This window comes from Dicentrarchus labrax, unplaced genomic scaffold (assembly GCF_905237075.1).
Source record: "Dicentrarchus labrax unplaced genomic scaffold, dlabrax2021, whole genome shotgun sequence".
In the NCBI taxonomy this organism is placed as follows: domain Eukaryota; kingdom Metazoa; phylum Chordata; class Actinopteri; family Moronidae; genus Dicentrarchus; species Dicentrarchus labrax.
Genome location: NW_026136705.1, coordinates 18564976 through 18589519, shown reverse-complemented (window position 1 = coordinate 18589519; position 24544 = coordinate 18564976). Strand labels below are relative to the sequence as shown.

Sequence of the window (24544 nt, the reverse complement as noted above, 5' to 3'; positions counted from 1 at the left end):
TAATCCCCTGCTATGAGTCCCTGTACCCCCCTGGGGAGTGACAGATTGTGGGCAGTGACAGAAAAGAAAAATGAAGGAGAGGGGAGAAGATTGAGAGGAGAGAGAACAATTTAGGGAGAGTTACCGTGAGAGAAGAAAAATGTTTGACCCCCTGCGGTGCGTAAGATTGTCTCATGTTGATGACTTCATCCCAAAGAGTCATCTGTTGATGTCTTTTTATGCTGGGTGTTGAATCAAACATCCAAATCTGCTTGCTTGCTCATTTTTCACACTCCAGCGCTTGCCATTTTAATGCCAAAGTTGTTGTTGCACGACCAAGCCACAAGTGTCTTGAAGTCCCCATTATTGATTCACTCAAGAAAAGAGAGGGGAACGGGGGAACAAAGTCACAAGAAGATCTGGGACAAGGTGAAGCTAAGTCCACTATGTTAGTGTTTTTATTGGTCCCTGTGCGTCTGTGGAAAGTAGCTCCAACATTTATTGTTTCTATAATGCCGGTAAGTTCTTCGCTTTGATAGATGATGCTTTCACTGGCTCTCAGTCTCTCTCCCAATCACCCAATCTCCTCTCAGAGACGGAAAGTAAGAGAGATGGTCTGGCTGACCCCACTGTGTACAGAGGAGTCGGTGTGTGAAACTCCCAGCTGATTCACTCTGAGAGGCTTGCATGTGTAATTGTCTGCGACACACCAGGCAGTAAGGAAAACTTCCAGAAGGGTCTCTTTGAAGAGCACCTCTAGTTGCATCAAACCGAAAACTGTGATGGAGAGTTATTTTTGAATATGAATAAGCACACTGCAGGACCACCACTTCAATAGATCCGAACAAAAAATGTCATCTTCCGCTCGCTAATGCAGAGCCAGAACAAAAGCTTGTATCAGTCCTTGATGGCCTAATGTACTGTGGATTTTTGCAGATTGTTATACATATCATTACCCTTTTCTTTTTTCCTCTGACTCCCTCCGCTACCTCTCTTTTCTCCTCCAAACAGAGTCGACTGTGTTCTTCCCGGAACAGATCCACTCAGTGCAGGAAGATGTTGGTGAGCTTTTCATCCCGGTGCACCGCAGTGGAGACATCAGCCAGGAGCTCATGGTGGTCTGCTACACACAGCAGGGTATGGACTAGCCTTTTTTCACCCCATCTAACCCATTTAACTTCAATGTACCTTGCCTGCCATGCTGCCTTGCTGGCCAGACTGACCATATATGATGGTGAATGTATTTAAAGCTCAGTGAATATTTTGTGACCTCATATACTGTATGTACATAAATAATGTAATAGTTTGAAGTATATAGATGAAAAATATTTAAATCTTTTTTTTTTCTCAGATTATGCAAACAAAGTATAACCAGACATAAGTAATAACTGCAATTTACATTTGGATCACAGATTGTGTTTTTCTTAATTTCTGGTATCCATAGTGTTTTAATTAAATGTTAATGTATCTTTAATGTGTCTGGTGGTGTGTCAGGTGCACCTGTTGCACCTTTCCTGCTTGACAGTGCCAATGAAGTCTTTTTAAAATGCAGCAAATGTACCAGAAGAGATGCAGTTCACACCACATTTGCATTTTCACGTAAAGGAAGTAGCAACATAAGCGCAGTAGCATCACAATTAGACGTCGGTGCCTTTTCCATGGTTTACAGTAGTTCATCCAAATCATTAACATGCTTCCATACAACCTCCATAACAAATCCAATCTCTTTGTAAGCATTCAAATTACTTTTAATTACTTATTTCCAGCTGGTGAGGGTGACAATGTGTATGTTATCCTCATGCAGTTAAATACCATGAAGCAGATTTAGAAAAAATACGAAGGGACTGATTAGTCTAATAAAGGGACTGTTGTTAAATGTCAAAAGGCTATAGTGGCTACACCACAGGCTTGATTTTTGAGAGGACCTGTGGGGGTGCCCTGTTTCCTTTGTGTTCTGGCATTAAAGCCAATTCTTATGACTTGCGTGATTGTCCTGCTGTAATTAAAGGTCAAACTTTCACAAACCATAATGGCTGAATTTTATTAAACTCAAAGGAAGTGGCTCCATTGTAGGAAAAAATGCACTTGAAGGTGACATAGCATTCCTAAAATAAGTCAGTTTTCTGATGCCTTTTACAACTATAATATGTTTCAATAATTAAGATTAATTAATTAAGATTTTTATTTAAGATATCTTCTGTTTTTCACTGTCCTCCCCTCTTCCTTCACGGATCCCTCTCAAGGTTCTGCCTCAGGGACGATTCCCACCACCGTCCTGTCTTACTCTGACTATATCTCCCGTCCGGAGGAGCACAGCAGCATCCTTCGCTTCGACAAGGGTGAGAGGGAGAAGCAGTGCCGCGTGATGATCATTGACGACTCTCTGTACGAGGGAGACGAGAGCTTTAACGTCACCTTGTCACTGCCTGTCGGGGGGCGTCTGGGAATGCACTTCCCCACCACCAAAGTCAACATCTTGGAAGATATGGATGACGGTAAGGCATGCTGATGCTGTGCTGCTAATATTTACACGTATGTATATGTGTATGTCTGTCAACCAGTAGGCAATTAGTTTCTATGTTTACTTCCCGCATGTTTCTATTTCCAGAACTGCAAGGAGTAATACATTTTATAGAAAAAAATCAAGCTTGAATGAATTTATTTCCACTTGGTGTGAGTATTTCAGGTTAAACAACACATGAATGTGGACACATAAAGTGCATGTGAACACAGTGTGCGGTCGTGAATTCGCAGTGCTAGAAGTTCTGATGTTTTGCATTGTAATCCGAGCCTTTGCATCACAGAAGATCTCTTAATTAAGCTTGTTTACAAACTAACTGTGTGTTGAGGCATGCCAGGATAGTGTTGGAAAAACCCTGACACCGACCCTGCAACCGCAGCAGACAGATGGAATCAAACTCACATCTAGCTGTCATTCAGGCAGGTTTTAATTACAGTCGAGACTCACACAGGAGTCCAGCGGGACTACATTATCACACATGTCCCTGGTCTGCTTTCATCCTGTTCCAGCATCGTATGAACAAAATAGATTACATCTTCAGAAAGGCAGAGAAATATGTTAAAAATGTATTTGCGGAGGGACAAAACTGCTGGGAAATTCCTCTTCCAATCTACAGGCCCTCGCTAGCATCTCACTATTCTGTACTGATTTATTTCATAGACTTAACTTTGAGAGATTGAATGTCTCTGCTCAAGGTTTTTGTTAAATGCCATGCTGCAAGATTGTTAAAGTAAAAGTCATATTTTTTTCTAGAGACGAGGGAGCACAAGTGTTATAAATCTGAGTTAAATACCAGCACTGTAACTTCACATCATCAGCGCCATATAGATACTGTCAAATAAGTATTTCCTGTCATTACGTACACTGTTGTTCTCATTGTACAGGCTTTATGAGCTCACCCACCCAACAATCATAACTAGAGAAACTAGAAACTGGTTTCCTGTTGGTAAAGTCTGAGTATGAACAAATAGATACATTTTAATTGAGCTACATGAGGTCCAGCTGAGCGTAAATCACTTGTTTTCACTGGCTGCAATGCTCCAGATGGATGTTAATTTTTCATTCTTTTTTCTACGCACCTTGTTTGTTTATTCGTCATATTCTGTAGCTGGAAATGAGCGGTTACATTTGGCTGCCATCCAGAATAACAATACAAGGAGGAAGAGAAAACGTTCTTCAGGCACTTTTAGGCAGAGCAAGGAGAGGAGTTCTATTAAAAGCCTTGATTGATTACACCTGGTACACCGGGAATAAACAACATTGCATCACATTATAAGGTAACCAGAACATAACTATATCTGGTTGTCATCAATACAATACTTTATTTTATACTGTAAACACATTTGTTGTAGTGCATGGGCCAGGGTGTATCTCCAAGTTAGGATTAAATCTTAGAAGAATTAAGTTCCTTCCCAGACATTTTACTTTTTTCATTTCAGAAGACTCCCAGTCTTCCTTTTTGTCTTCCTTTCCTTTGCCGTTCTTTTCATTTTGTCATAAATTGTTTGTAGCAGAAAGAATAGTGTCAGAGAGGACTTGTCAGGCTATTGCCAAATTGCAGACTGGGATAAATAAAACAATGCCGACTTACAACTGAGAACTCATTTAGGGATACAAACAATGGTGCCAAATTGAATGCGTGTATGTGTGTGTTTGTGTGTGTGTGTGTGTGTGTGTGTGTGTGTGTGTGTGTGTGTGTGTATGTGTGTGTGTGTATGTTTGTGTGTGTAGGCATCTGGGGGCTAGTTAACAAGAAACATGACACACTGTCTGATTGTTAGTAAATTGTCAGAAGACTTCAGTTGTGGGACTGAGTTCAAAGGAATGTAAATGTGTTTGTGAAAGCCCAACTCCAGTGAGAGATGATGTGTCATTTATAGCCTCCCGGAGGATAATACACCGTCTGACAGCGCTCTAATACCTGCACCCAGGCAGTCAAACCGCAGCCTCCTTCACTTTAGTACGAACTCAACTCGCCATGGAAATTGGAAAAAAAACAAGAGTTACGACGCTACTGTGTGTGCTTGCGTGCGCAGCGGCCGGCGTCTGCTGTGCGTGCCGTGTTTATGCGCGTGTTTGACTGTGCGCGCCAACTTAAGGTTAGACCTCAAATTCAGCATCAAAAGTAAGTGGTGAGCACTTGTGTGACTGCTAGTGCTCTCTCTAGCCCCATTTTTCCTTCCCCCAGGTCAAAGTCAAGTTCAGTCTGCTGTTCTCCTTCCATCTCTACTACCACCACTCTCTCTCTGTCTCTCTCGCTCACACACACACACACACACACACAGACTTTCTCTCACTTTAAAAAAAGACCCAGGGGTGTCTGCTAGATTTAGTGCTTTATCAGATTAAACTCTACAGTACCTGTCTCCCTCAGTGTTGCGCTCTGCATGGCTGCACACTCTGACTCAAAGTGAGTGTTGTCATCTCCTTGTACCCTGCCAAGGAGAGAGGACACTCAGACTCTCTCAGCCGGGTGCATATGGCCACAGCTGAGTTTGTAGAATTGTAGATTAGCTCAGAGTATTTCTTGGAAACCTAGTCCTTCATTTCAATATTAGGGCAGCCTTTACTGTTGGTCACACTCCAAAAGCAGCGGAATTGCTCGCTCATTGCTCGTCCATGTATTATGCCCTGCCTATAGATAAAAACTGTTTCCAGTTGTCAATATGTGGTAGCACATTCCATGCTTAAACCAAATTATTTTAATGATACATTTCTGCATTATACATGCATGACATCTTCCACCACATATCCCCAATTAGCATATAAGGAGCAAATTGTGGCCCTTTTCTCCCAATTCCTTCATTTTCTTCCTTAATTGTGCCCCCTGTTACATACAGCATAACGATTTTATTGAAAAAAGAAAAGAAAAAATGGACACATTAGCATGTAGTGAAACCAGGAGCATCCCCTCATTAACCCAATAAAGGCAGAAAAAAATGCATACATTTTACCAATGCATGAAAAGATTGCTGATATCACCACATCATATAGTGTAGTTCGCAACCTTTTTGGCCTGAGACTCTTAAAAGTGAAGCTGTGTCTACTTGCAAACTCCTTGTGACAGATTGCATTATGTAAATCAGTCAAGCCAATTAGTGATGTTTCATTTGAATACTTTTTAGATGCCCAAAGCGGTGAAACTGTCCAGCATTTCACAATAAAAAAGATCAGAAACAAGTCAGAAAAAATAAACAATTATGTATATAGCATCTTTTTTTGTGCCGTAATCTCTTTATATGTATGAATTTTAACCCAAATCACAAAAGGGGAGTGTATGAAATAAAGAAAAGCCGCTCTTTTAAAAGACAATTTTGTAAGATCTTATTAGTCACCTCCTTCCAAAAGAAGGGGCCCTTCTTTAGAGGACAGCTGAGAATGTTCTATAAACTGTATTTAAAGGCACAGTGACACACAAATGGCTACAGACACCCACACATAGTAATTATCACAATTTGGCTTTACACCTTCCCCAGACCTCACACATGCTTCAGAGCGCTAAACCACATGCATAGCCCCAGAGGGTAGAGAGAGGATGCAGTTCTCACTCATCAGTCATCACTCAACTCCCTCTCGTGGTGCCAAGAATTTGTCATCCCCAGGCGCAGTCGGGACATGTGTGAATGCAGACATGTATATTAGCATTCGAGCAGAAGTTTCCTCTCTTAGGATGAAAGGAATGTGTGCCAGATTGCTTACATGGTGTTTACAGATATGATATATGTTTCCGCTACCATTGTTGAGGCATGCATTAACGCAATAATAATTATCCAAAAAAAAAAAAAAACACTCACCAGCTCCCACACTGTTATGTATTGGTTTCTGGTTAGATGTTTTTATCCATGTGTTTTTCCCACCTACACAATTTACTCTGCCATTGTGCAAATACACAAATTCTATTTGCATTACAAACCAGCACTACATCTGTTAGATAAAGCTGAGTGTGTAGGAGGAGGAAAACATATGAGAGAATGACAGATTCACTGAGAAAACAAGTCTTTAGTTGGAGAGAGAGGACGCAGGCTGCACTTGATCTGTGATACTAACTGGATATTGTTGCCCTGGGTTGTCACTTACTGTGTCAAGTTGAGAGTCAAAATGTAAGTGCAGTAAATTTTCTCATTCTCTTAGTTATGTACACTATTCTTAGCTTTTGTTATCTGGCCCAGTTAAAGTATATAAATAAAATATGAAAGTATATATATCAGTGAACTAATATTCAGGAAAGAAAATATCTCTGGACTGCTGAAGTGTTTGATCATGACACAAAAAAATTATAATACGCATGCTATTTTTGGATTATATGTCGGAATGTAAGAAAGGCGCCAAGTGAGGGAGACTGGCACCTTAAAACTGAGACAGAAGAACTTTTATTCTGTCAGTTATTTGGACTTGACAGGGTAGTTTGTGAGAAATGAAGCTGTCACATACACATTGGACTGCCTCCACTTTGCTGCCTCAGGAAACAATGCCAGTTCAAACAAGCCTTTGAGCAGTCTGGGGGGCCTCTTTCTCTCTGTCTCACCATCTCACTATGCCACATTCAGAGAAAGAGACGCGCATACACATGAACACACACACACACACTCACACACACACACACACACACACACACACACACACACACAGAGACCTTGTTATTCAGTGCTAACTGCATCCTTTTTAGCTGAAAGTACTTCTGTCAGAAGAATGGTAACAATGAGGTGGGATGAAAGGCCAGGAAAGGTTGAAAGGTTACGCCTCCCTGCAGTTTAACTTCAGACTAATGGGCTGTCGCTGTTTGACCTCTGTGTCCGGCTTCTGGCTTTACAAATGAATCATGTCAGACTGCGGGTGGCTGCTGGCAGATCTAATGTTACCACAGGTGCACACATAAGGAGAGAAGGCAAATCAAATTAACACTGAATAAAAACTAAAGTAACAAAGTTGCAAATATGAACCCTGATACACAGGTGTGTACACAACAAGGACAGGGATTACAAAATGAAAAAACTGGGAAATTATGAACCTATAGTGGTTCTAACAGTGGTTCCCAACCTTTTTCCTTAATGGACCCCTTTTACTATCATTTAGTAAATTCACAACCTCTGACTTAGTAACATATGTTATAGATATTTCATATAATATTCAATCCATAACAATAACAGTACAGATTAACTGATAAACTGTACAATTAATCCAAATAGTGAACACAATAACTGCAGGAAGTTTGTGTAATTCAAGCAATTTGGATGAATTTTGAGCTGAGTATTTCCTATGAATATTGCATCAGAGATAATGAGAGTTTTATACAATTATCTTATCATATGTATTATGTTTTTTATTTTGTTTTTTTGTTTCAACAATCACATACGTAAAAGGCTTCTTTTTTGGCAAAAGTGTCTTAGCTCTTTGGTTGTTTTAACTTTTCTAATGCAGGATGAGGCTGTATATCAGAGAGTGAAGGTTCTGTGAATGTAGCTTCTGTTTAGGTCTTCAGAGTTTGAATCTTAAATAATAATCTAAATAAAAATTTCATTCAGTTTTCTTCAAGAATTGATATAGGCCTACTGTATATATTTTTTTAAGTTGTCTTGCACCCTTTAAAATCAAGAAGGCCCCCTAGTGGGGGTAGAACAAACAAGATTATAAAAGAATACTTCTAATACTTGTTTTTATTGCTTTTTTGCTGCCCAGCTCCAGTGTTTTACTTTGGAGAGGTAGAGTATCATGTGGATGAGAGTGATGGATATGTGGAGGTCAAAGTGTGGAGGACAGGAACTGATCTGTCCAAGACTGGCACTGTCACCGTCCGCTCTCGCAAGGCCGAGCCTGTCTCTGCGGAAGGTAAGCTCCCAGTCATATAGTCAAATGTTGCTTGTGCTTGAATGGTAATTACTGAACTGAAGCAATAGGATTAGCTGCTGGCGTAGTGTAGATCTACTCAGCGTCTTGTAATTTTTTCCAACCCTTCATCCCGCTCTCTGCCCTTCCTCCAGCTGGTACTGACTACGTGGGCATCAGTCGTAACCTGGACTTTGCTCCGGGCGTCAGCATGCAGACATTCAAAGTCACCATTCTGGATGACCTGGGACAGCCAGAGCTGGAGGGGACTGAGAGCTTTGAGCTTGTCCTACGTATGCCAGTGAACGGTATCCTGGGAGAACCTGGGAAGGCTATAGTCTTCATCAATGACTCAGTGTCTGACTGTAAGTAATTTATTCTCTCCTAAATCTTTTACTGTATCTTTAAATAAAAAGAGCTGCTAGCATGGCTGTAGACTCTTGTTTTTCTTTACTCTCAGTGTAATTTAATAATAACTTGCATGTTTTCTATCTTTTGTTTCAAATGTGTTGAATTAGGTGTATTGTTATTAATGAATATAACTAAATGTCTTAGAAACATGTTTTTTCTAGCTTGTCATGACAACTTCTTTATAATTCAAGTTTTCTGCTTTAAACACATCTTATCAATTAATTTGTCACTTTTCTTTTGCTGTGTATTTATAGTTTAAAGAAATGTATTACCAATGTCCAAAAAGCTTGTTATAACAGCTTGATTTGCTATGTAAAATCAGTTCAGCCAGTTAAATTCAGCCCACACAGCATGGAAGACATTATTAGTCCCTTCGTTGAACTGTATGTGATGATTGAACTACCCATTGATTGACAGTGCCAAAAGTCCAGTTCCGTGAGCCGGTGTACACTGGAGAGGAAAATGACGGTCAGATCACAGCGACACTGTACCGCAGTGGCGACATCAGACACAAATCCACTGTGCGCTGCTACACCCGTCAGGGCTCTGCAGAGGTTGCCTCTGACTTTGATGAGAGACCCAACACAGAGGCATCTATCATCACTTTCTTACCAGGTGCTTTAAAAATCACGCAAGTACATCACATCACACGTGTTTTCTCTCCTTTTTTTTGTAGATTCATCTTGTGTCTTGAAAATTTACACTCTTTTAATTAAATAAACAGCCCTAAACAGTAAACAGTTTTTTTTTTTTTTCACATGTTTTTTGCAAAATCAGCAGTGTCTTGCAGACATTGCAGGAGATTGCAAGTTTAACTATATTCCACACATTACCTGCTACACTGTCATTTTTAGCTTCCAAAAACTAAACAAAGGGAGGAAAGGCTATATAAATAAGATATTATATGCTGTAAAAAGGAAAAAAATAAAGAATTATTGTAGAATGTATTATTTTTTATTATCCGCTCTTCCACTGCAAATTTCTTGACATGTCCCGTCATCACCATTTCGCTGTGCACTCTAGGCGATGCAGAGAAGCCATGTATTCTGTCACTGGTTGATGACACACTGTACGAGGAAGGAGAAGAGCTGCGGTTGGTCTTAGGAAACCCGAGGAGCAACTCACAGTTTGGCGCATCAGTGGGAGCTCTGAATGAGACCCTGGTGAAAATCAAGGACACAGCTGACAGTAAGTGAGATGAAGAGGAAGAGACAGAGGCGCGGGGAATGTCAGGAATTAAATGGTGAAAATGGTCAAATAAAAAGTGGTTAATCCATTTCAGTTATCTAAATAGTAGAATAGTTTAGGCTGACGAATATGAAACATACAGTATACAATGTATACCTGAACACATATGGTTTTAATTTAGAATTGTCATAAGCGGTGATAAATATTTACAATGTTTAAAGGTTTATGTCCATAATAATAATCCCACAATATGTTAACAATTATATATTATATAATATTTTTCTTCCTTTCTGTCCCTTAGAACCCATCATCCAGTTTTTGGAAACCAAGTTCAGTGTTAGTGAACCGAAAGAAGCCGGTGCCGTTGCAACTGTGAGGATCCCTGTGGTACGAATGGGTGACACATCAAAAGTGTCAGTAGTCCGTGTTCACACCAAAGACGGGTCAGCTATCTCAGGAGAGGACTACTACCCCGTGTCTCAAGGTAAACAACCATCCGACACCAATCCAGCTGTAATTAAACAGCACTATCAAACGGTAATGAGACTCTGACAAAGGATTATGCACACTTAATGTTCATAAGAGTTTACTAACTTATAGGAGAAGACCAGTGGATGCAAAAGCAAAGGTGATTTGTACAAAAGAGGTCAAGACACTCAAATACAACTCAAAACCTTTACAGCAGTGGTCTAACACTCCATGTGATACATTACCTTCATTCTTACTGGCCTTTAGATATCCTTGATAGATTTCTGTTAAGCATTTGCAGTAGCTAATAGGAGAGGTTTTGAAACAAGGCTCCTTATAGGAATGTTGAATGAATGAAAGTGGGCATAGGGATTTATTTGGGCGAGGGTCATTGATTTCTAATTTCATCCCAAATGGGAAAAGGTAATTTCTGCAATAGTCCAGTGGAGGGTCATGTAATTTTTAATTGAATTTCAGTATTCCTCTTGCTTTGTCAGCAGGATGAAATCTCCCTCTTCATCCACTTAGCTTTTAGCGCAGTGAACCTTTCTTACCTTAATCAAGGCTTGAAATATTTATATGAATACTTTCAGTCTATTCAAATCATACCTGCCTACCCACCGTTCAAATAGTGCCAATTTCCCAGCAGTTTTGAATCATACAGCGTTGAATTTCTCATTTTTGCTCAATATTTTCTCAGTGCAGCACATTTCCAATGCAAAGCTCTGTTACTTATCTTGGAAGGAGATTGGCCACCTTTAACACTATGCAAATAGAAACCTGCAATGCTTTTTAGCTAAGTGATATATTCCTCTGAAGCAATAAAACATGACTTGGGCTAACCTGGGAGGCTTTTCATTTTCTTGTTGAAAACTAAATTCAGCAAAAAAGAGAGAAACTTAGCCTTGAGGTCACCTGACTATTTATATTACCACAAAAAATACCACCAAAAGATATTGCTCAGGTTCCAACAGGGATGCATTTCACATGTTCAAATGATGATCTATTTGTGCTGTATTGTGTGTTCTGTATACAGTTTATTAAGCTGTTTTCTATGTGCATGTTTGTGTGTGTCCAGACATTGAGTTCAAACAGGGGGATAAAGAACATGTGGTGCAGGTGGAGGTGCTATTCGATGGAGTCAGAGAGATGAGGGAAGCCTTTACTCTCCACCTGAAACCTGATGAAAACATGGTGGCTGAAACTCAGGTGAGGAATGTGTTCATGCCCAACCATCACAAACAATCGCACAAAATCCGCTTTTTCAGCTTGATGCAAAAGTAAAGAGATGAAAAACTTTTCTTCATTTTTTTCTGATTTGACCCATATTTATCCAGGTCAGTCCCGCTGAGATCAGGGATCTCTTTTACAAGGGTGTCCTGGCCCAGACAACAGCAGCACTTTATTGTAGCTGCAGTCAAAAGAGCGATGAAAACGTTTCAGAATAAATAATAGATTATCTATGAAAAAAAAACAGCGAGCGGAAGAAAAGAAGCAGCGTGTGAGAAATAAGAGAGAAGGGTAAATAGAGAAGCCAAGAATCAGCCATGACTGTGAGATTGTAAACACATCCAGCTCTGTGATGGGTGGAATAATTCTGTTTCACAAACAGCACTGTGTTAGTACTTATCATTAGTCGTAAAACCTCTTTTTTTGGAACAGGTAACTAAAGTGATAGTTTACATCGAGGAGACCAACAGCATGGCTGATGTCACCTTCCCTTCCCTGCCTCATGTGGTGTCGCTGCTCCATTACGACGATGTCGCCAGGACAACAGACAACCTCCACCCACCAGCTGGCTACCCCGTCATCTGTGTCACTGTGAGTCAAACTTAAAACAATATTAAGGGACGCAAGTGGCTTTGGAGATATCTTTGGAATTGAATAGCTCGTTGTACAAAAACAGCACACTCTAGCAACATTTAGGAAATTATAACTTGCCAGACTATGGTTAAATTTGTAGGCTTTCTCTGTAATGAGGTAGGAGGACCTAATCAGGACCGACATCCTGTGGGAGTGGAGGGCACATTGTTATCCCTCAGGAGTCATACTTTTCTTTAGCAAAAGTTAAATTGTCCTTCCGGAGTTGGCCAGTATGTCCTTAACATGGCACAGTTTAGTAGGCCACAATCCTCGTGCTTTCATACACAGGAGAATCACTTCCACTCTTGAATACAGGCTCAGTGAGACACTTAAATGGATTTTCATGATGTGCTAAGACATTTGTTTCTCAGGTGACTGCTGCTGCTGTGTGTGTGTGTGTGTGTGTGTGTGTGTGTGTGTGTGTGTGTGTGTGTGTGTGTGTGTGTGTGTGTGTGTGTGTGTGTGTGTGTGTGTGAGTGTTGGTGTGTTTGTCTGTGTGTGTGTGTGTGTGTGTGTGTGTCTGTGTGTGTGTCTGTGTGTGTATATTTCCCTGCGTTGTGGTTAGGGAGACAATTAAGTAGTCTTTTGGAAACTGAAATGTTGAGTGCTGCATCAGGAGGGGGCACAATGTCAACAGGTTTGAAAGGATATCCACGGAAACACTTCAAAGTTTAAACCCCAATCCCATATCCCTATCTTTCTCATTATAAAAACACAATTCTAAGAGCTTAAAATATGAAAACATGACATGCTAAAACATCTGGATTTCCTTGGCAACAGTTACTAACTCGTTTGTATTCTGTACCTCTTTCTCCTTTTGTCCTCTGGCATCTGCTGTATCTTTCCCACCTCTCTGCTGTCCCTGCCCACCCACCCACTCCTGCTATATTCCTTATCCATCCTCCAGGCTTGCAACACAAAATACTCTGACTATGACAAGACAGGCTCTATCTGTGTCAGTGAGCACATCAACAACACCTTGACCCGCTACCGCTGGCTCATCAGTGCTCCAGCTGGCCCTGATGGCGTCACCAGTCCCATGAGGGAGGTGGACTTTGACACCTTCTTTACATCCTCCAAGATAATCACACTGGACTCAGTCTACTTCCAGGCAGGCTCCAGGGTCCAGTGTGCGGCTAGGGCTGTTAATTCTAATGGGGATGAGGGTTTAGAGCTCAGCAGCCCCATTGTCACTATCAACCAGGAGGAAGGTGAGGACAGAACAATGAACAGCCATTTCTGCATCTTATGTTGCCAGTTTTCTAGAGGAGGAATTAAACACAGCCACATCTCCAATCTCATAATGCAATGAGAAACAAAAGAGCTTTGTCCTCCACGCATTATGAATTTTCAGGAACAGTGCCTTGAATAAACAGTACCTACTGTATGGTGCGACTGCACAACATACACATTGAAATAAAATGACACCTAAATCACTGGAAAACAAGAGTCATAAAAAAGCAGTGAATACTCCATTACAAGTGAAAGGCCAGCATTGAAAATCTTACTTGAAGAACGCATGCAAGTTTTATCAGAAAAACTAATTAAGTATCAAATGTGAAAGTAAAGAAAAGGCCCTCAGTTGGTCAGCATGGAGCTAATTTTAATGATTTTATATATGTTTATTTAACTCATAATAATCATATTATATTTTATTAGATCATCACATGTTACGTATGTAAAATCTTAATCTGCAAAGTAAATAGGTACTAAAACTGTTAAATAAATGTAGTGGATTAAAAAAACAATATTTCCCTCTAAATTGTAGTGGAGTAGAAAGTGGCAAATGGAAATGAAGAAGAACAACTACCTCATATTTGTACTTAATTACAATACTTGAATAAATGTACTTAATTTGTACATTCAGCCACTGATAAAAAAAAAATTACAACATGCTCTTAGACTGACATTCTTAAGATACCTTTGTAGAACATTTAGTAAATTATAAGACTATACATACATTGCAGAACAGGCAGAGACACAGTTTCATTGGTTACAGGAGCCCTAATAAACCATAGTCCAGTGTTGCTTCAAGCTGTGTACTTTGAGAAAGAAATAGAATAAATAAAAACTCTAAAATATTCTGCTGTTGCTATGTTATCACTTATGCTGCACTCACTCCACCTACACATCCTGAATGCAACAAGTTCAGTCACTCTCTCTGACGGTGGTCACTAAGTATTCTTAGAAATGGCAAAACTGGTACCAGGCACAGTAATAATTTGGGCAGGTTAAGAGAAAAATGTATTGAACAGTATATGTAACTATATAAATCACGTAAAGCGGATTACATTAGTAATCAGCTGTAGACCAAATCATACCCTGTCAGTTTGTCTTTTTTCCTCCTCCTTGCAGTCTGTCGTTGTGTTCAGAATCTCTCTGTCATATAAAGGTATGTGTCAACCGCGTAAGATGGGGACTGTTGGTGCTGAGCCTTTCTCTGCCAAGCTGCGCTACACTGGAGCAGACGACCCGAAACACCCCAACCTCATCAAAGTGACTGTCACCATGCCTCACATAGATGGTAGGTAGGAGCTGGAGGCAGGACTCATACCGCAGATGAAGTGAAGTGTAATGTAGTGTGTGTAATATTCACGTCTGGAGATCCTCAGGAGCATGACAGCCAGAATATAGATCTTGCTGGGTTGTATCGAACCCCGCTGTAGAAACCCTCCAGCACACCCGCTACTTAACATTCCCTTCTTGATTTTTAATCAGTTTCCTTCTGCCTCGTTTCCTCCAGGTTTCCGTCTTCCTTTTTCTGTTGCTCCCCTGCTTTTCTTTTCATCACTTTTCCCCTCTTTGCTCAACTATTTCTTTCCTTTTTTTAGAAATAATTATTTCTCTCAGTATCAAAGGTGGTTGGACACAGTCGGAATCACATCACATCTTCTTTTTGTCTTGCAGGCATGCTTCCGGTAATCTCCACTCGCCCTCTAATGAACTTTGACCTGACTCTCAGTCCTGACGGGAGCCGGGTCGGAAACCACCGTTGCTCCAACTTGCTTGACTACAAGGAGGTCACCACAGGTCACAGCTTCATCACCGCTTCCACACACAGCCCCGAAAGCATGGGCGATGCGGCGCCGTATCAGTTCAGTAGCTCCTTGCGGGGGAACAGCACATTGCGCTTCTACAGAAACCTGAACCTGGAAGCATGTCTCTGGGAGTTCACCAGCTACTATCACATGTCTGAGCTGCTCACTGACTGCGGAGGCACCATAGGGACTGATGGACAGGTGTGTTTGTGTGTGTGTGTGTGTGTGTGTGTGTATGTGTGTGTATTCCCGTGTTTCTGTGTACATTTGTCCACAACGTATAAATTCCAATCCAATCTAGGACGGTGTATGTACATCTGTTTGACTGTTAGCCTTCCTGTGTGTGTGGGTGGGGGGGGGATCCACCTGTGTGTGTTTCTGTCTGTATGTTCAGTCTATTTACAGCCTTCTCAATGAGAGGGTTGCACAGACAAAACGGCACCATATCTGTTTGCCTGCATTTACCTCTCATTCCCTGCATGTTTGTGTGTGTGTTTGCCAGCTCGGAGCCCTGGTGTGTGATTGACAACTTTTGCACATATGCACACGGAAACATCCACACTCAAACAAGTATTGCCAGCCTATCAGTCATTCCACTAATACTCACCACTGCTATCTACATGGAGCATTAAAGATTAGATTAACAAGAAAAAAAAAATCATGACAAGAAAGTCACTTTATTCTTTGATATTTTGAGCACACCTACGTCCTGTCAAGGTTTAGAGCACAAACTTAGTTCCCTATTAGGCAGCTTTGCTCAGTTTTTCTCTTACTGGCTTGGTGGTATGGCAGTTGAGCTCAAGTACAACATTGGTGTTCAATTTTGGTGTTGTGTCCAGCTGTCAGCTAGATGCTAACAAACTTCCAGTAGCTGTTTGCTGTTGTTTCATCATTGCAAATGATGTTGCAATTGTTGTTTGTGTATACTGTACAGAGCCGCAGTATTCTCACGGCTCTTGTTGTTATTGTGGATTAGGAAACAGACCCTCCTTTGCTCATGTCCTGCTGCTCTTTTGTGCTCCTCTAGCCTTTGATCTGTGAGGGTCTTGTTGCTGATCAGACTGCTCAGTGTGTGTGTCTGTGTGTGTGTGTGTGTGTGTGTGTGTGTGTGTGTGTGTGTGTGTGTGTGTGTGTGTGAGAGAGAGAGAGAGAGAGAGAGAAAGAGAAAGAGAAAGAGAAGAAAGAGAAAGAAGAAAATGGAGAAGAAGTAAGAAATTAATTTACTTGCCCCCGCAAGTCACAGCGAGAACAGCTTGCACACATAGTTACACATGATGGCCGTCATCCACAAGACCTCAAGTCCACTTCGTTAAGGGAGATCACTGTCACACTGTCACTTGGGTTATGTTTTTTTCCCCCATGAAGTGCTAAAAGAAAAGAAAAAAGAATCAGTCAGATTCTTGCAGCTCCAGCAGGGTGCACGAATCAAAGAGCACAGAAATAATAAAACAATTCAGATACCTCTGAAGAACAAAAGATCAAATTAATGTTAGAAAAATGTCAAACATTTTTGCAAGATTATCAGTGTTTTAATCTTTTAACTGCTATTCTTTGTAGGGGGAGCATGCACTAAAGGTTATGATATTTCAAAACAGTTGAAAATACAAATACAAATAATTTTGAATCTGTGAATATCTGCTATCCTTATTCTGTTCCAGTCAGTAAACATTTCTTTTAGGAAGCTGTTCTAATGAAATTATGGCTTTGTAAAACCCTAGAGCTGAGGTAGTTTGTCTCTCAGCTAGGAGTCATTTAATTTCTCATTTGAATCCTGATTCAGTAATTTCACATCTTACTCTGCTGAGACCTCATAGACACTGTGGTAGATTGGGTAGATGTCAGCTGTGTGTGTTGTGAATTACAGCTCTTTGATTGATTCTCTCTGTTTGCAAAGACATTGTACCAGACTCTTAATCTAGTGCTACTTTGTGTTAAAATGTTATTTTAGAAATAAATTAGATGTTACAATATATGTAATCAAGTGAGGAAGAATGGTTGATCAGATAAGTACCAAAAACATCTTCTGCCAAATTGCTTTTCTTAGTTTATCTTGCTAGTTAATCTCATGCCCAGTATAGAGTTTGATAATTGACTATGCAAATCAATTAAATAAATGTGGTGCATTTACAATGTGTTTCTGAGACAAACTCTGGATTTGTCAAACTTGTGTGGGCACACAGTTCAAATCTTTCAAGTCACACAAAACTGTTAATGTAATGTTGGTAAGCAGAGACACCTAGTGGCTACCTTCATGGAACTACATCTAAGATTACACATTGCAGTTTTTTACAATTGCCAACTCACATTTCTCTATACCTTTTTTCAAAACTCTTCACACAGTTCTCTTTAGCAATCGCATCACATCCAAAATGCCCTAATGCAATCAAAATACTTCATGCACATCTCCAAATCATTTTACCCAAACACTGATAACATTTGTCTGCCAATTGTAACAATGTGTCACTCATTCAAAAAAATGACCATACAATTCACTGACAGGTAGCACTACATTTGTTTTTATTATACACCACTATTCCAAAACGAAGGGTGCTTCTTTATTGCATTGATTGTATACCTTACAGTATTATACCAATCAGCCATAACATTTTGACCACCTTGGCACTCTGGTGGCCATAATGTTATGCAGCCACATACGCAACAAACTGTGATGCATTGTGTGTTCTGACACCTTACTATCATCCCTGGCAATCATTTACACATATTCAGCATTCATTGATTCCAAGACGAACATCTGAATATGTCGCTAGTGGTCATTAATGTTGTACCTCTATGAGGAAAATAATTCCTCTGAGGGAGTTTATGCGTTTGTATTTTTTAGATGTAGATGTGGCAGAATGTAGCACATTGCATTGTAATTTACAGTGATCTTGTTGTTTTGACAATAGAATGTTGAACTTGGTACAAAAGTACAAAATTGAGTTTTGGTGTTGATTGAGTTTGAGTGAGAAAACAGTTCATGAATTTTGAAAGATGAGGTCACTGAATGCCTTTTATGTCAAAGCAATGAAAAGTAATCCACAGCTAAGTCCACATTGACTTCTGTTGTGCTGTACTATACAGAAATGTGAGTTAGCAATTGTAAAAAACTATTACATAGGCATCATATAGTTATATAGCGTTATATAGAATATGAATCAGACGTTGATATTAAAATACTATAATAAAAAAATTATAACAGCTTTTCAGTATACAAAATAAAAGTTAACGGATGAGAATCTTTTCAAAAGCGTGTGTCATAACAATTATATTCCAAAAGATGTGCTTCAATAACGGTCAACATGAATAAACAAGTTACTTGGAAAACTAGATAGAAAAAACAATACAAGCCCACATCACTGCCCACTATGCTTCCTTGTGTTCAACAGAAGAAGACCTTTCTGCATCTTTGACAACACTGAGTAGGAGTGAAAGAGTTCAAGCACCCTGTGGAGGAGAACAATGTGTTCTATGTTACATCTTCTCTGTACTTATTATAGTTTATCGCCCTACAATCACCTCTTAATCTAAAAGGATTATACGGTTGTTGCATTACATACTGAGGATTTTTTTCTTGCAGCTTCAACCATTATATCAAGTAAATACCTTCTCAGTAATGAATTTTACTATCTGCGAACATTATGAGCCTAAAATTAAAACTGTTTATTTCCTTACAGGTGCTTAACCTGGTCCAGTCCTACGTGACCCTGCGTGTGCCTCTGTATGTATCATATGTATTCCACTCTCCCGTGGGAACTGGTGGCTGGCAGCACTTTGACCTGCAGTCAGAGCTGCGCCTCACTTTTGTGTACGACACGGCCATTCTCTGGAAGGATGGCATCGGCAGCCCCCCCCAGGCCGAGCTACAGGGTAAGTTCCAAATACTGTGTGAACATCGCAGTTTGTGTTCATCATTCATGTTTAAAAAAGGAGTTTTTGGATAATCCGGTGTGTTTTTTTGTATTTTTACCAGGTGCATTGTATCCGACCAGCATGCGTATCAATGAGCAGGGACGTTTGGTGGTAAACTTCCGCACCAAGGCTCGTTTTAGGGGTCTGTTTGTGGAGTCTCACTCTGGAGGCAGAATAAAAAGAGCCGGTGAGACCGACAGATTATTAACCAAATCAGTTTTACTATTCCTCAATAGTATCACCATCACTAAAAATACAGATGCTTTGCTTAAGTGGTTAGTTTAATTGGCATCACATTTCATTTTGTCTATTGTAAGTCAGTCCATTCATTATGAATTTCTCCCCCTCTTAACATCCGTTACCAAGCAACCTCCATGTCGTCCATGGCGATGAGTGTGGACCACCCAGGTCTGACCTTTAACCTTACCTTAGTGAGGAGTGAGCCCACCTACAACCAGCCAGTCCAGCAGTGGACCTTCACCTCTGACTTTGCTGTGAGTATGACCGCATGAAGTTTGTTTGTTTGTGTAAATCTGTGTGCTACAGCAGCTGGAAGGACGGATACAGACTGACAATTGAGTATCTGTCCCCTCTGCTCCATACAGGTGAGAGACTACTCTGGGACCTACACAGTAAAGCTGATTCCCTGTACAACAGCTCAGAATATGGAATACACTGTTCCACCTGTCTGCAGTCCCAGAGAACCAGTCACCTTCGATCTAGACATCAGATTCCAGCAAGTAAGGCAGTCTTTGTTTGAACATTGAGGTTCCAAAAGTAGCATGTTTCTTTCTTTCTCTGTCACTGGCTCTCTCTTTTTTTATGCATCCTTCTTAGGTGAGTGACCCAGTTGCAGTGGAATTCAGTCTGAACACTCAGATGTTCTTGCTGTCTAAGAGGAGCTTGTGGCTCTCTGATGGCTCCATGGGTTTTGGACAGGAGAGTGACGTTGCCTTTTCTGAGGGTAAGTGCCCCCTGCCTTGACTTAAAGACTTTTGTCATCTTTGCAGTGAAGATTTAAAAAACTACACTAGAGGGTGTAAATGTTTTTCCTTTACATTACTTCTTTCGATTTTTCAAAGAATACATTGGTTTGCGTTCATGGCAGCACAATATTCAAGGTGATTGTCATTTACAATGCAAGGTTGTAGAATACAATTTAGATATAGTTCCCTGTATGCTACGTTTAAAAACAAAATAAAAATTGATTAATTAGTCATAGAAATGAAAATTTTAAAATGACTAATTATATTATGATGAATTGAGAGCCAATATCTGGAGCCAGTGTTTGGTTTGTCCATTCTGGGCTACTGTAGAAACATGGTGGTTCAACACGGATGCAGACCCAATTCTTATTTTCAGGTGATTATACACTAATGAAAATTGCATTTCTGCCAATAGATCCTCCTAAATGTTACACACTGGACCTTTAAAAGGTAGAAATGCAATTTAAAAGCAATGGTTTGCTGTGGATATTTGCACGCGGATTTGTAGTTCATCAGCTAAAAGATACCACCAATATGGCCGTTCACACTAATTTCCATTTACTTATTAAATATCCTATCTTGCTTGGGTTTCTGAGTAAGGTTCATAATAATGACTTTGTGTGGGCTTTTCAATTATGTCCTCTTCCTTTATGTCAGGTGATACAATCTACGGTCGTGTGATGGTGGACCCTGTGCAGAACCTGGGAGACTCTTTCTTCTGTAGCATAGAGAAGGTGTTCCTCTGCACTGGTGCTGATGGATATGTACCAAAGTACAACCCAACCAAGTTTGAATTTGGCTGCCTTGCTGACTCCCCGTCATTGCTCTACAGATTCAAGATTCTTGTGAGCATATTCAGGTTTTTAATACGGAGAGATGCAAAATAATATTTTACAATCAACACTAAAAATAATGCCCATCCTTCCTTTTTCTCCCCCTCAATCTAACACACCTCACCAGGACAAGGCACAGCCAGAGACTCAGGCACGCGGGTTTGGTGATGTCGCTTTTAATGCAGTGCTGGCAGTGGATGATCCATCAGCCATGTCCCTCGTCAAACAGCCAGGGTCTGATGGCTTTAGGTTGGACTCTACAGCCATGTTCCAGGTATTTTACAGGTTACTATTACACATTGCCAATGACATTTTTTTTTATTGTGAACCAGCAGCTACAGTAGTAAGTAAACTCAAAAAGCTTTACTTTATATGTGCTGTTGTGAGATATAGTTGCAAAGCCAAGAGCTTGGAACATGCGGACTTTGCCTCTCCACTATTGTATGTACAGCACTGTATGTTTTGCTTCGTCTGGTGTTAGGGTTTTATGTTGTATTGTGACATTTGTTGTATGTTAGAGGGCCACAACGGAGGGTAGTCATGAATCTTTATTGTGATTCAATCTCGATGATTGTACAACTGCTGTGCAGTTATTATGTTTTTAATCATCAAATAAATTCAGTCTAATCTTATCAAAACTGCATGTAGATAATTATATTTGCAAGCCATGCTCATTTTGGACTCATAACCAATTCTGTTTGCTTTCTGTTATTTTGTGTTTTCTTCAGGTTGCTGCAGGCCGTGAGTGGTACATGCACACCATTTACACAGTCCGCTCCAAAGAGAATGCAAACAGAGGCATTGGAAAGCGCAGCCTAGAGTACCACTCTCTGGTTTCCACAAGCAACGATCTCGCCTTGACCTCGTCAAGCAGCAGAGGTCATCGCTCCAGGAGATCGGCTGCCGATGAAGTCCCAGAGGTGACTGAGGATATCGGTGTGGACAACAACCGTGGCACCAATATCATGCACATTGCTTTGGACCGCACCAAGCGTCGGGCAGGGGGGCCAAATGAGCTGTTTCCCGATGGGCTGGAACCTAGTGAGCTGAACGCAGAGGAGGAGGAGGAGGGTCTGGTGACTGTTGTGGGGGCACTGGTGGGGCTGCTGCTGACTGTCCTCATTATTGTCACCATCATACTCGTGCTGAGATCCAGACAGAAGGATGGGAAGGAGGGATGGAGGGAGGGGGTGCAGGAGGTGGTGAAAGGGTCTGTCAGTACGGAGCCCATGTTGGTGGTGAGGATGCAAGACTGCCACAACAGCTCAGAGGTCTGAGCAACGGATGCGTGGATGGACAGATGGACAAAGGGGTGAAGATTTGGGGGCTTTTGTAAAATTTTGGATGTTTTTTCTTAAACTGGTATTAAATTACTTTCATAACACCAAAAATCTGAGATTGATCCCATACATTATTGGGCGTGTGTGTGTGCTTGTTAGTTGGGGGGGGATTTCTACAGTATGGGATCCATTATGTACGTTGATCACTGCACCAGAAAACAGCACGAAAGTCCTATACGCTGTCTTCACTTAACATTCCAACTTGTGCTGCTAGTAGCATGGTATTTCCACTCTCTTACTGGCTTTATGGTGTTAAAGTGCCTGAAGCAGCTATATCCCTTCAGGACAGTCCCAGTCACGGAGAGCACTTTTCTCATAAAGCTAGTGTCACGCAGGCCAAGTCAGAGATTTAGTGCTGCAGGTGTATCTGGGGTAAAGGGGACTCGATGATGTCAATGTTCATACTGAAAGGAATACTTCACCTCAAAAAGAACACTTAGATATTATCGACCTGCCCCTGTGTCAGTCAGAACTTCTCTGAAGTTTGTGAGATACTTTTGTGTATCTCCCAAAATATTAACGGCAACAAGACCATCTTTTCCGCAGCTTGCAAAGGATCTAATTTATTTCTGCACACAGATTGTACAGTATACTCCTGTTAGTATCTTAACGAGTATTGGTAAGTATTTCCACTATTATCACCTAAAACACCTACTGTCCATCCATTGCCAGGATAATATCATTTAGGGAAATATTGGGAATTTAAAGGTAAACATTGGACTTATTATAGCTAAGTGTTTGGCCACAAAACATTTAAGACTGTATTAGGTAAACTAATATTCATTTTGAGATGAAGTGTGCCTTTAGGCCTACAATTTTGGACTGAAATATTTTCTGGGACAGTCATTTCTGCATTATACAATGTGTAACAAAAAGTGTAAAAACAAGATCCCACCACTTGTTCCTCTGTTAACTAAACTTGCAGATCTCTCTTATCAGACTGCAGGAGATGAATACCACTGCTGTCATCAGGATTTAGGTTTATTAACCAGCTAATCATTGTATTCATTCACTCTGTCTACTTTTCTTTATTTTACTTACCATATGATGAGGAATGTTTTCCTAGATGTATTGAGCATGTCTGTTGCTGCTGAGTTGGGTTGTTCCCACTGTTTGTTTTTTCTAATATTGTCTGTATTTTTGTAAACTCAGTTATTTACTTTACCTTGTGTTACCACAATGTTTACTATTATCCATCATCACAGTGTTGCTCCACTGTGTGTTCCTGTGATATTGTCATATTTATACATTTTATTCATACATAATGTTGCATATTTTTTTTAAAATAACACTGGTTAAGGTACGTATATACACTCATCTCAGGAGTTATTTCTTTTACAGAGAATGGACCGTGTGGTGTAACACAATTTACTACTGTTGACTGAAGAGAATCTCTACAAAGCCACTTTCCACTTATGTGTTACACTGCTAATAAGTGTGGTGCTGTGAACATGCAAATATTGTATCCATATCCAATCATTTGACCCCTATTCTTCTCACATTATGCTCCTGTGAGCTTTATTTGTCACTAGTGCTGTGTGGGATTTCAGTGTTCTGAGTCACGTTTTTTGAACAAAGGATGCAAACTAAATAGCTGCTTACAAATCAGTATGTCACCATAAGAAATGTTAACGTTTGAGACATTCGATATAATCTGTGTCTCATTATTTTGTTGATATCACTGGTGAAATTTCTTGTTTACATGTGTTGTTAAACCTGTGTCTTACTCTGCTATGGATATACAACATGCTGAGATCAGTGTTCCTGAATATTTGTCTTATTATGGTGTTGTCAGTCATCATTGTATAATTATTTCCAATATTTATCAGGGCTAGCTAATGTGATAAACATCAGCCAGAAATCAGCTGAGTTGTGATTCAGCAAGGGATGTGATGGTTTATACAACTAACAGGCTACTGAAATCCAAGCTGTGATTTTTTTTTTTTTTTTTTTTTGGCCCTGATGCATTTGGAAATAACACCATATCTGACATTGAATGCACTTTTTGAGTCACATCCCTCACATGCCAATCCAAGCTATGCAATGTAATGTATGTCCCACAATCAGTTATCCCCATGTATATGACAATTTTAGCACAAACAATCAAACTTGATATTCAGTTTGTGTCTTTTTATGAATGGGTTTTTATGTATATGTATTTAAGAATAAATATTGTTGCTTACTG

General features: G+C 40.2%; 1 protein-coding gene across 1 annotated transcript in view; it reads left to right on the top strand.

Moving 5' to 3' along the window:
- Positions 1-24544, top strand: part of LOC127364399 (FRAS1-related extracellular matrix protein 2-like) — a 56950-nt gene extending 32406 nt beyond the window's left edge. Inside the window, exons 5-24 of the mRNA XM_051401896.1 lie at positions 991-1116; positions 2223-2474; positions 8177-8326; positions 8479-8688; positions 9152-9349; positions 9758-9922; positions 10224-10406; positions 11469-11599; positions 12053-12211; positions 13161-13464; positions 14646-14777; positions 15161-15492; positions 18966-19158; positions 19262-19387; positions 19567-19694; positions 19806-19940; positions 20038-20164; positions 20844-21031; positions 21147-21293; positions 21748-24544. Of these exons, the coding sequence (XP_051257856.1) occupies positions 991-1116; positions 2223-2474; positions 8177-8326; positions 8479-8688; positions 9152-9349; positions 9758-9922; positions 10224-10406; positions 11469-11599; positions 12053-12211; positions 13161-13464; positions 14646-14777; positions 15161-15492; positions 18966-19158; positions 19262-19387; positions 19567-19694; positions 19806-19940; positions 20038-20164; positions 20844-21031; positions 21147-21293; positions 21748-22296 (3935 nt within the window). The 3' untranslated portion in view covers positions 22297-24544. The remainder of the gene's footprint in view (positions 1-990; positions 1117-2222; positions 2475-8176; positions 8327-8478; positions 8689-9151; positions 9350-9757; positions 9923-10223; positions 10407-11468; positions 11600-12052; positions 12212-13160; positions 13465-14645; positions 14778-15160; positions 15493-18965; positions 19159-19261; positions 19388-19566; positions 19695-19805; positions 19941-20037; positions 20165-20843; positions 21032-21146; positions 21294-21747) is intronic.